Genomic DNA, 13104 nt, shown 5'->3' with positions numbered 1-13104 from the left:
TAACATTGCCGCAAAACTGAGTTATACTCGGTTGCACAAGTGTAACAACCTCCATTGATCGTATCCACTATTGGTTTACAATCATAACTCTCTGAACATCCATAACTCATTTAACAGGTAAAGCAAGTTCCTAGCCCAAGTGGAGCCGTTTTGAAAACAATGCACAAAAGTCTATTAGCTAAGAAATCATGATAAAATTTCGAAATTCTTTCATGCCATGTAAAGTGGACGCAAGTGCGTGAATGCCATTAGTTTAAGGGGTTGTCATAACAAAGATCAAATAAATATCAATCTAAACTTTTAAGTCCTTGTACTACCGCATACTTTCACAGTTTTGCTATGTTAAACACAAACAAAAACAAAAATCAAATAAATAACTATCAATCTAAACTAAAGCAACAGTATTACTATGGAAACTCAAAAACATGTGTAGCAAAATGTAAATTGATCATTGTGTTCCTCAGTAGTCAGATGATTTCACTTCAAGCTCATCGTCATTCCCTTGATCAAAATAATAAATTGAAGCCAAACAAATCAACACATCAGTAAGAATAAGTTCAAAGACATCGAAAACAAACTTCGGAGCAAATAAGCCCCAAACCTGCAAAATTTAAAATTAATTATTCCTTGAGTGTATTATCATGTGACATCAAATACCCAGATATGTGTAGATGAGAATTACTGAAACAAAAATAATCCATTTACCATCAGGTGCCGCCTTTGGATAGTGACGCACAGTATAGTGAAAGTGGTTATAACTGCGGTTATGAGCCCATATGTTGTATACATCTATATAAAACAGAGAATTGTCATTACGATGAACAAGCAAACCATTTAGTAATCAAGCAGTGGATCTACAAAAAGGAGAAGAACACTCACTTGAGATAATTGTGTGAAAATAAAATGCTTTCCTAGATTATCATGATACTTCGACGCAACAAGAAATGGGAGTCCAAATACTGGAAGGATGATAGAAAAACCAAATGTATCAATTGCAAGAAGGATTGCTTGGCGAACAAGCATAAATTCTTCAAACCTGAAAATTAAATAGTATTTAGATGATCAATTTGCCAAGTGAGCAGTAATAATAAAAGTAAAAACAGAAAGAGATAAAACCCCTTTAAAACTTAAAAATCAATAACCAACCATTCCATACAGAAATGATTTTAATGTAGGCAGATTGCAGTGGTTACATTTGTTTAATTGTGCTAGAGTTCCAACATCTAACACCAAATGTATATTAGGTGTTTGATGTACTCATTAAAAATAAAAAGCATGCATTATAACATGTTACTTACCCTATAAATGCAGCCCCGTAGCGGAGACCATCAAACGCACACCTGAAAAAAATACCAACAGAATTCAAGACAAAGAAAGCTATGAAGTTATACACAATCTTTGAAAAGAAATTATCGTTATATCCAAAAGTTAAACTATAAAAGTTGCACCATACCAGTGACCACTGCAAAAAAAGACACATGTGGCGAAGAGGCTCCATTGCATAATAGAAAAACTCCTGCCAGGTCTATTCTTGCCAACGTCTTCTATATTATCCAACCTCATAATACAATAACCTGGAAGGTAAATTCATCGACAAAAACATATTTCTTCTTCAGCTCATGAAAGTACAACCAAATGACAAAAACCAATGCTAATCTACAGGTATTAACAGCATAAACAAAGCCATGCCAGATAAGTGTCTGAAGAAACAAGTAAAGAGACTTAGTATATAGCATATGAGCATAAAAATAAAGAGCACCTCCAACTATGGATGCAACGGCAATTATGGGACCTTGTTTCCCGGAAAGAAGAATGACAGTTGAACTCCACGCAGACAACATGGTCGTTGTTTTTGTAACTAATTTTGTCTTGCAATCTAAACAGTTACGCTTAAATAGTTGACCATATGCCAGTAATAACAATTGTCCCAAAGAAATAGCGTAAACAATTCTAGGAATATAACTTTTTCCAATGCTTTCAGGCATCAGTGCAACACCAAATCCATCCCTGTCTGTGACCCAATGCACAATTATTAGCATATAACACAAGATAGTACCCAGTATGACATACTTCCATGGCCAATCAAAGAAGCTGCAATTGGTGGCCTTGTAAAGCCAAAATGCTAACAGAATCAAAACCAGCATTGGTATAAATTTTGCTGTATAGTCCCAAACAGGTAAATTTGATGCTATGTTGGCAATCCATGAACTGTAGTCTTTCATGAAAGCAGACGTTGCAGCCTGCTTGGACAGCCCAACTTCAATGGCGAATCGGCAGAGGGTGCTCAAAAGAAGGAACCCAATGCTCTGCAGGCACAAATACCTTAGCATGCAAGAAAATTCAAAGAAAATACTTGGTTTTAAAACAAAAGAAGAAAGCAAATTAAATTAAACTAAACTAAACACGTACTTCTGTTAGCAGCTTCTCCTTGATAACTGACTGACGTAATGCCACAATCCCAGATGTGCTCAAAAGAAAATTTGCTACTTTTCCTTCCTCCACTGACAGCAAAGTTCAAGTGAGAAACATAATGACGATGAATTTTTACCATTCTGGATATACTAAGTGGAGAGCATGCGAAAATTTTCACACTTACAGATATAACTATTTGAAAGGAGACTGCATGAGCGTATTCCTAGTAAAAATAATGTAAAACTTGAGGAAGTGATAATTGAAGAATTTCCAGACAACGACGAAGAGTTTACACCAAGCTGTTTAGTGGCCCTTAAAATAGCAAAAACTTGAAATATAAGAGACATTAACATGATTCCGATGCCACTTCCCATCATGTTTAAATCAAACTCGGTCCATTTAGAGCGAGCTAACTCAGAAACTGTGGTTAAAAATTTGAAGTATGCATCAATTTGCCACTTAAGTGCAGGCACTAATGCATCACTGTCACCATCACTATCAAGCAGAAGCTTTTTGGTGGAGTGCAACCAATGATTCTCTGCTTCAGCATAAACACTTGCTATTCGGGATAAGTCATCATGAGAAAATCCAACAGCTGACGAAGCTGAGTAAGCATCTATATATCTCTTCACCTGAAAAAGTACATAGTTAAAATGACTAAATAATATCTTTCACACACATGTGCGCACTTCAGAGTATAAAAAACTAGAATGCGACAGAAACCTAATTCAAGAGAAATAGAAAGCAGTATTATAGATTAAAAACAAGAGGTATTACAGAAGAGAGACCCACATATTCATAGAGCGAAGATCTTCAGAAAAACTATTTCTAGCAAACATCTCCTTTTCCTACCCTTTACTCCCCCTCTCAACTACTTATGTTGTACGGCCTTACAAACTCGCCAACTCGGTACTAATAACCAATTCTCTCTGTCTAAGAATTCCTATTTCTTATGAGTAATCCTTCCAAGTTATGGGCTTCCAATGATTTGATTTGAGCCCATTAGCTGGTGTCTACCTATACCTGTTATTCTATAAAATGTAAGTTGTAACAAAGGAAACTAAATTTAGTTGTGTTGGCTCCATCTGGAAAATATCAGTTTTAATATGGGAATCCTAGTAGCATCAAATGGGAAAAGAAAATTAGCTGTGTTGGTTCATTCTGGAAAATATTTACATGTTATAGAGTCTACTGCTTGTCTAGGTGCTTGGGCAGCATTGTGGTATCAATTATCAAATTCCAGCAGCAAGTTCTTTGTCAAATATAAACATTGGGATCTTTAAAAACCAGTCATTTGTTAAATGAGAGACATTACTGAGTTTTGAAGTCAACAATATCTCAAAGGTGAAGGGCAGATGCAGCAGCAAGGAAAGAGAGGTATCCAATGGAGTATTTTTGAAGTGCGCACCTCAAGGTCCATTTCACAATTTTTTAGAATATATAACAAGTATCCAATAGTTACAAAGTTTTAGAAATGGTAATTTGTAATTGAGAACCTAATATTCAACAAGTACCTGCCAAGTATTGATGCAAAGTGCATTAGCATAATTCTTCATCCAGACATCTGATCCTGGAAGCTTTTGAGATGCCTCAGATTTCCAACTACCAGCTCCTAAAGCATATAATTCAGGATTGATGCGACCAATGCTGAGGAATGAAAAATATTACCTTGTGAGTTCTTGACATAGTTCTAGTAAGTAAATTCTCATAACAACGGGATACCACACAATACCATGCCACAAGAAAATGTAAAACTATACATCAAAATAGAATATTCCAGATTGAAGAAATGATTCAAGAATGGGATTCAGGCCATACGGAATCAACAATGTATCAATGTGAGTCACCAATCAATATGGCTTAGCAGAAGGAATATTTTTATGGGAGTGGCAATAGGAAAAGTTTAGTTGAAGTACTACAGCCCATGTGCTTATACCCGTACTTGTTTTTTTTTTTAAATGAAGGGGTAGTTTTTTAGGAATCAAACTTCTTTTATTGAATCAAGCTTCACGGAGTGCATTGAATCAAGCTTCGGCAAATGCAATACAACCCTTAGAATAAAAGCAGTTAGGATTTTCTATACTTTATGCAACTAATATAATTTTGAGATACTGTTAGCTATACCCAGGTCCTATAATTTAGGGGAGTTTGTTGTATATGAAACTAATATAATTTGGAGATACTGTTAGCTATACACAGGTCCTATGATTTAGGAGAGTTTGTTGTATTTTGCTTCTTTATAAAGATGCAGTAAGTAATGAGAAAAGGGAAGAGAATCATTATGTGAAACTTCCCTACTTTTTGCTTTAGTTTCCCTCTAACTTCCTTCTATAATTCTGGAGTGTAACCCTACTAGAATTTGGTTATAACACTCTTATCCAGATAAATTGCACTGGCAACAACTTTAATGCCCATACCTATGTGTATCCAAACCCATTACTTGCACTTTAATTTGAATGTTTTTCCTCGTACGTGTCTTTTTATTTAAAAGTTGCTAAAATGAAATTACTACTTTAATACAATGAAAATAAGAATGTCTGTTGACCCAAATGGCAATCAAGAAGCTTAGTTTCTTTTAAGCAAAGTCCAAGGTTTAAGCAATTGTTTTGGATACCCCATTAGGTTTGGGTGCAATAATCCCTTCACAAATCTAGTGCCTGATAAATACGTGAAATTTATTAAAATTTAGACAAGGCCCGACTCAAAGGGTGGCGATTGCCCAAGCCTTAACAAAAACTACTTTTGTTTATAGGTCGGTATGGGATCATATCAAGATTAAATGTTTTTCTGCACTTCATAGATACATTTGGCCAAAAAATTGAACATATATTTATTTATCCTCTTCAAAAAAAACTTTTTACAAGATAGGTTCCCTTTCAACTCCAGTGACTTTCTGTCAACATCAAACAACGCTTAAAAGTTAGAACAATACTTTCAAGCAATAGCTGCCCTATTCCCTTGCCGCCTCTAAACATAAAATACTGAATGACTAAATCAGAAGTTATGAGACCTAAATAGCTTCCATTTTACCCACAACTCATCCCAAAAAATGAAAAGCTACTGAGAATTATAGAGGGTAGTAGGTTAAGGAATACATTACAATTAATTATATAGATAGACAAATATAACAACAAAGTAGACAATAGTCACGTAGACAGGATGCTTACACTGCACCTTCCATAAGGGAAAGGTATGCCAAGCAACGCCGACATAGTTACTGCAAAATCAAGCTGTAAAGGATGATAGGGATAAATACAGGGCTTGAACAAATTAAATTGTGCACAGTATATAAAATTTAAAATACCATTAGAACAGAATAGCTTTCCTGACCTGTTGCATAGAGCTGATACATACATTCTTTCCATCCTAATATGTAAGACAATATAGGTAATTTACCCAGAAGAAATAATTAAAATAAAGCACATAAGTATAATATAAAGATCTAACTTAGTTTCATGAACTTGAGAGTCAGATAAGAGTAAAAGGATCACTCTGTCAATGAGTACAATGACAATGCATTCAAGCTATCTATTGAGTTAGATGTATTACGCAATATTATGGTATGGATAAATAAGCAATTACAAACCACTGGAAAAATGAAACATTGAATACATAATATTATCTAAAGACATATTAGGTAATATTATGTGCAATGTGGCATTATTTCAGTGGCTCCCTAATTTTATATTTATCCACTGAGCATTATTCTATGACTCTCAATTTTCCAAATTATTAGTGCTTTCCAACTTGGCTGTTCTATTATAACACTGGGGGAAGTTAACACTGAGAACAGGCAGAAAATTGTTGAAAATAGATCAAAAGGCTCTTAGAGCCACTCGCAAATCAGCATGTTTGTGCATGTTACAAACTTTAAAGGGATGGTAAATACCAGATCTGTTTGACAAGAGTAACTATCAAATTCTGGTGGCACAGAATTAAGAGGCTCCTTAAAACTCATGGCAAAAAAGCCTGTTTCCACCTACAAGATGTTATCGTAAGTAAAATTGAGGGAAGTTATGTATTAATCAAGAAAACCATATCAACAAAACACCAGGAGAGTGGTACACACCTCTTCCGCACTCCCACCACCATGATCACCATTTAAGGTTTGCCCATGGTCACCCATTACCACAAGCAAGGTATTTTCATGTAAGCCCCCAGGTCCAGCCTGACTTTCCAGCACTTTGATAACTCTCTAAAGCAAATTTGGATTAGTTTGGTTACTAACCAGGCATGGGAATCAGCAAAAACTAAACTGGATCAAAGACCACAAATTTGGGATAGATAACCAAAAATACAGGAGAGGTACCACTAATTTACAGAAGTTGGCACTCGGCATATAACAAAAATGATTAGATAAATGAAGCAGAAAGCATAGACCATACAAGACTCACTAGTTAACAAAAAATGCCACTTAACATGGTAAAAACTGAAAAGGAACAGACAATCATGTAGGGTAGGCCATAGATAATCAGGGATTACCAAAACTAACCTCTAAATGGTTATTGTATTGCTCCAACTTTTCTATCATTGGAGTGGAGTCAACACCAAATATATGTCCAGCGTGATCCTAAACCAAAACAATAAAATACAGGGCATGTAACATTTCCTATCCAAATGATGAGGGGTGAGAATAGGAATAACAAGATACAGAATATGGATATCATCATTATTAGGTGCATCATAAGAAATGATATCAAACATACCACTCCGAGAAAATGTGCAATAAGAACATCCCAATCTTCTTCATATAGGGATGGAAATAAATGTTCAATGCATCCGTTATCAACCTAAAAAATAAGCAATGCCATATTACAGTTGCTGAATAATAGACCAGACAAAAATGCAAACCACCACTACTCAATTAACATGTATTGCAAGGATTAAAAAGTCAGTCCAAAGTCAAACTCAACACAATATAAGGCCTACCGTATGAAGATCTTTGACATTAAAAGAAGGGTATGGATAGGATCTTTCAAAATGATGAGGAAATAACTGTGTCCATGTATCATCCCCCATCATAACAACTTTCTTCCCATTTTGAAACAACTGTAGGTAGACAGATATGTATTTAGAATTAAAATTAGGTTTAACTGCCTTGTCGGTAATTCGTATTAGGTAATATAGAAACAAGGAGTAATTGCAAATTTAAAACTTAACCAATATTTAAAACCATAAATATTAGACACAAGGAAAAATCGAAAAGAAAAACCACCTGATTGATGAAGTTATCTTCAACAATAGCCGGTGCACCAAAGCTATTACCAACATCTACAAAAGTTGGAAGTCCACCAGTTGTCAAACCCTATAGAAAAAACGGATGAAATCTATTAGCTCAAACAAAGAAACATTCAATATCCTATGATATCCATAGGAAACACAGCCATAATAATCTTTTGATGTAGAACACTACAAATTTAAAAGCTATTTCCATATTTGTTTTCGCAAAAGCTATAAACTGTTTTCAGAAGCTAGCCCGAAGAATTTATGAAAACAAGCTGAAAACAACTTATGAACCTGTTATGAGTTGTTTTCATAAGTTCTCTCAAATAGTCCAATAAGTATTTATACTAGTAGATAAGTTCAAATAAGTCAATCCAAAAAGGCCATTAATTATAAATTGTGATGTGATAACAACAACAACCAAGCCTTATCCCACTAAGTGGGGTCGACAACATGGATCAATTTTCGTCCTAATGTTCTATCCAGGACCGACCATGCTTCTATCCAAATCGGTAATCTCGAGATATTTCATAATAACTCTCTTATAGTTCTCTATGCATGCCCAAACCACCTAATATTTTCATTTCTAATTCTATCTTGTCTAGTCTTACCACATATACAACACAATATCCTCATCTTGGCTACTCTTACTTTATTCTCGTGTGGCAAACTTGACTAGAATGAAATTTAATATACCTTCAAGCGCTGCAAACTTGTGGTAGGTGGATCAGCAATGGCTTTGAAAATCCTGGCAGAGGAAGGTCGTGAAGACGACATATTTTTCAAAACTTGCAATTTATCCATCCAGGGTTTTGGTTCTGTAATACAAAATGCGTATAACCAAAATCAACTTAATTATAATAACAAAAATTAAAGTCAACATTAAAACAAGTAATACAGAGATTAGAGGTAATTAACCTGCAAAGAAGGTACTGGGAGCAACGAAATCAAACCTAAAAATCACAAAACAAAATTATTCAATCGTAACACTAATTCCGAAGCATACATGTGTAGTGTAGTGATGAGTACCTGAGAGCATCGAGAACGATGATAACGAGGCGGTTAACGGAAGGTTCGGTCCAGCAAGATCCGTTATTGGAAGAAGAAGGAAAGCATGGGGAGGTGGAAACATCGGAGCAGTGGCTGTAATAAGGAAGTTCGGTTCTAGTGAGGAGAAAACCGGTGGTGAAGAGAAGAATGGCGATGAGGTGAAGCAACAGCGTTATCCACATCGGCCATATGTATCTCCACCTTCCGCTCTTTCTCCGTCGTCGTTCTTCCATTGTCGTCGGTCGTCGATCGTCTCGAGCACTGTCAACGACGTCGTTTAGAACCACGGCACTAAGTATGAAGTTCGAAATCACGAAGATGTCTTAATTTTTTTTGTGTAAACTTGCTTAATTATCATTAATCGTGCTCTCTTTTTTTTTCTTCTAAATTACACATTTAAACTATTAACATTTGTTTTGGATGCTTCGAAGAATTTGGGACAATAAATCAAATTCTAAGTGTTAGTGATATAGAAGAATTAAGAAATGGATGCAATTTAAAAATCATGTTTAATTTAAGTTGCATTTTAAATATAATTAAAATTTTAAATTATTATTTTTTAAATTATTTTAAATGAATACATGTTCAATGAAGGGAGTGAAACAAATAATCTACATATATTATAATAAATTCAACAACAACATATACATCAACAAAACAACAACATTATATCTTTTATTGAAAAAAATTGTGAAAGACAGATGAAGTTTCCAAAATTGATTCATATTTCTTGTACTGTTTCTCTATAGCAAAACAAAACATTTATGAACCACCCATAATATGAGTTAACATGTTTTGAAAACATAAACTAGCATTAATATCATAACATAACAAACAACAACAACCATAACATAACTACCATTAACATTGTAACATAACAAGCAACAATAATCAGCAACAAATCAAAAACATGTCAACAACAACAACTAACAACAAATTATGTAAAACATAATAATCTCTTCAATATTCATGTCTCTCAAGGTTTTCATCTAATTCAGAATCAGTTACATCCAGATTCATAAGGTCATTCATAATAGCTTTTACCTTCTTCATCTTTTCAGGGTTAAGATTTTTGAAATGAATCTTCTTATAGCTTATTCCATCAGAAGATTCAACAATAATAATTTGTTCCCTAATAGATCCAGCGTCATTGACTTTGTTCAACCATAACTCCACCGTATAAATAACCTCTTTTGTAACCTGAATCTCGTGGAGAAGTTTGTTGCTCCCACTATTCGTGATGAGAGAAGGATCTGAAATCAGAAAATACAACAACAACAACATGAAACTACAACAACATACAACAAAAAAAAACATAAACTCTCGAATAAGGAAGAAGAAGAAGAATACATTTATGTATGAAGCGAGAGCTAATGACGAATAAGAGAGAAAATGTGTGCTAGGATTTTGTTGTGAGAGATACAGCGATACTGTCAATAAGCGAGAGCTAATTCACTTATATTATAAACAAGTAAGTAATTTTACCACGGTTGTTTTAAAAAACCGAGGTGAAATGCAATGAATTTCACAACGGTTCTCACTATCAACCGTAGCGATAGGTATTTCAATTTTAATCTATATATTATAATTATAAGGAGAACATCAATTGTAACAAAAAAGTAGAAAATTGTTGGAGATGGGGTTCGAACTATGTCACTTCATAAATGTATAACCACGATTTATTAGTTTGACCAAAGTGCAATGTATTTTCGTAAATATAAATTAAAAAAACATGTCCACAATTAAGGTATTACCACAGTTAACAAACAGACTATTGTAGTTTAGTGTGGCGAAAAGTCTATTTTGCAGTAGTGTATGCATTCCAATGAGGATTTGACTTTGAGGGGTGCTAAGAAAGGTTGAACTCCTGTTTTATATGTTCAATTTTCAAGGATCCATGCTATGGGAATATGTCATATGAATGAAATGATATGCATGACATGATGTTAGAGCGAAGCGACATGATTAATGCATGAAGATGATTTGTGCAATGACTTAAGGGTTTCCAACAATGCCCCTGAGGTGGGTGGGAAGGATTCCTTTGCATCAATGTTTCTTTGTTGAGGTAAAAGGTTATTTGATGGGATGATACTTCCAACATGATTTCCTAACACTCATTTCGAACTCAACAGCTACTGATGAATTGCAGGACTCTTGCTTGAGGAACTTCCAAGTATGGAGAGGACTTGCCATTTTTCCCCAATCTGTTGGGCCTTTTGGAGAAATTAGCCTTGAAGGAAGTTTGGGAGAAACTTCTCATAACCCGGCCTTTAGATGGCTTGTCCCAATATTTGAACTTTTGAAGTGGTATGCCCTAGTCTGAGTGTCAAAGAGTTTTTTTCTTGACTAAATGGCTCTTTGATGATTGGCTCGGATTGATCGATACGTGATTTTCCCCGTACTGGACTTCTTTCACATGATCAAGCTCCTCAACTGACTGCTTTAGTTGGAATTTTCTTGATGCTAAGTGCTTATCTTGCAAATAAAATTGTATTAAAAAAATGGTAATTTTAATGCAATACAAATGCAAATTTTGAAATCAATCATTATTGAAATGATGGTGATATATAGTGAATGAGTCAATGATCAGAACACAATGTTGATCTAACCATTCACCGAGTGAAAGATGATATGATCAATACAAGTTATTAGCAAAGATCTTTTGGATTTAAGTTAACGCAATCTTGCTCTAGTATGATTTCCAAATAAACCTTACTTCAATTAGGTCATTTGAATGTTGTAACGTGGCATGGTTCACGGTTGTCATACCCTAATTTTTAACTCTAAGATCCCACATGTCATTTGCATCATTGCATACAAACAAGATCACATCTTTGTTCTCTCCCTCTCATCTTTGATTTTGCCTTTTGTAGGGATCATCAAGCACCTCCTTGTTGGTGTTTTACCTTTGTGTTTACATGTTCATTGCTTATCTAACCACTAATCAAAATAGCAAAAATATGTCTTATTTTCTGTAAGTTTATTGTACAAGGTAGGACTTTTCATCAAGAGCATCAAGCATGATTCCCCAGCTAGGTTTGTGTTGATTCCTCAAGTCAAAGTATGGTCAACCATTGATTCTCAAGGGGATTATCTCTCAAAGCATGATCCATAAGGCTCTCGGGCATCTTTCAATCTCATTTTGATCAAGAGCATCTCAAAGTTTTGTTGCTTATTTCTCAAGAGAAGTCAAAGGTTCATGTGTTTATTTACATGCCTTTTTCAACAAGTTACCTCAAACTTTGAGCAATTTAATCAAGATACATTTAAGTACACCTTATTTTGAGTTCATATAATCATCCATGTATCTTGAAATGCAAGATAAGTCCAAGTACACAAGTTTATTCCAAAAGGTTTGACCAAAAAAGTCAACATTTGAAGTCAAAGTTCTAAGGATCACAACTCCTTCAATTCTAAACATTTTTAATGCTTATTTTTGCATATGAATCTTCTAAATATCCTCTATAACTTCTCCTTACATGCCAAGAACCAATTATGCTTGGAGGATCATCAAAAGTTTGAAGACATTATAGGTCATTTGTGGACTTAGTGAAATTTGACCTATATTCAATTGACTTTTTCTCAACTTTCAAAGATTACAACTTCTCTAATTTTCAACATTTGAGGATGATTATTTTTTCACAACATTATTTGTGATTTCCTCTATAAGTTTTCTTCAAGGATCAAAGTCAAATTATGCTTGGAAGGCCATGAATTTCTTTGAGACATTATTGGTCATTTTCAGCCATTGTGGACTTAGAATTTTCTAAGTTACATTACCAGATTTTCGTGTCAACTTTAACATATCATAACTTTGTGCTCAAGCATCCAAATGCAACTTTTCTTAGCATGTTGTGATATTTGATATAATGTCAACAAATTTCAAGAAGAATGGGATAAAAAAGCCTCCTGAGTAAGATGCCACATTAAGTTGAACATGGTGACTTGGAACTGAAGAAATTACCATGATCAGATTTTGAACTTCACTAATCCTCAATTGCAAGTCAAACTACTGTAAGTTGAGTATGCGCCTAAGAAGGGGGGTGAATTAGGTTCTTTGGAAAAAAAATCTTGTTTTATAAAAACTTGTTCTTCCTTTTCTAGTTAGGTTATGCAATGAATGGTAAAGTGCAGAAAGTAAAGAATACAGAGAGATATCATGGTTCCCCTCACAGATCGAGAGTACTCCAGTCTCCTTTCAATATGAAAGAGAATTTACTATTGTTAGGACTTTTACACGACTCCTCCTAGTCTTTCTATATAGACACTAACAATCACACCAAGAACAACCCTCTTGGATTTTTCACTAAGTTCAAAAAGAGAATAATCTATTTTAATGAACCTCCTATTTCACAAACTATTATGCAAGGATACAACTGCATTTCGGTATTCCAATTCCACCCTCCAACGGATTTCTTC

At 34.5% G+C, this 13104-nt stretch overlaps 1 protein-coding gene across 2 annotated transcripts; it reads right to left on the bottom strand.

Annotated features, from left to right (window-relative positions):
* Positions 1 to 225: 225 nt before the first annotated feature.
* On the bottom strand, positions 226 to 9121 carry LOC127138753 (uncharacterized). 2 transcript variants are annotated; one of them, XM_051065262.1, is made up of 20 exons: positions 8665 to 9121; positions 8554 to 8588; positions 8332 to 8453; positions 7628 to 7717; positions 7342 to 7461; positions 7119 to 7202; positions 6905 to 6982; positions 6482 to 6607; positions 6302 to 6391; positions 5743 to 5778; positions 5587 to 5642; positions 3927 to 4059; positions 2597 to 3044; positions 2410 to 2501; positions 1760 to 2306; positions 1454 to 1574; positions 1299 to 1340; positions 880 to 1036; positions 706 to 789; positions 226 to 501 (listed from the first exon to the last, which is right to left on the bottom strand). In XM_051065262.1, the coding sequence occupies exons 1-20, from the start codon at positions 8916 to 8918 to the stop codon at positions 478 to 480; spliced, it is 2739 nt and encodes a 912-aa protein (XP_050921219.1). In that variant the 5' UTR covers positions 8919 to 9121; the 3' UTR covers positions 226 to 477. The 2 variants fall into 2 exon arrangements, with proteins under 2 accessions (XP_050921219.1, XP_050921218.1); XM_051065261.1 differs by having other exon boundaries at positions 226 to 601; positions 8665 to 9120.
* Positions 9122 to 13104: the final 3983 nt, after the last annotated feature.

This window comes from Lathyrus oleraceus, chromosome 4 (genome assembly GCF_024323335.1).
Source record: "Lathyrus oleraceus cultivar Zhongwan6 chromosome 4, CAAS_Psat_ZW6_1.0, whole genome shotgun sequence".
Lineage (NCBI taxonomy): Eukaryota > Viridiplantae > Streptophyta > Magnoliopsida > Fabales > Fabaceae > Lathyrus > Lathyrus oleraceus.
This window is presented reverse-complemented; position numbering and strand designations above follow the sequence as displayed.

What these genes read in the sequence shown, in the direction of transcription:
- LOC127138753 (XM_051065261.1), bottom strand. Translation starts at nt 8,918, where the DNA reads ATGGAAGAACGACGACGGAGAAAGAGCGGAAGGTGGAGATACATATGG. An exon ending in ACTCTTGTCAAACAGATCTG is followed by an intron (nt 5,779 to 6,301) that starts GTATTTACCATC and finishes CTTACATATTAG; the next exon opens with GATGGAAAGAATGTATGTAT. An exon ending in AGGAGAAGCTGCTAACAGAA is followed by an intron (nt 2,307 to 2,409) that starts GTACGTGTTTAG and finishes TTGTGCCTGCAG; the next exon opens with AGCATTGGGTTCCTTCTTTT.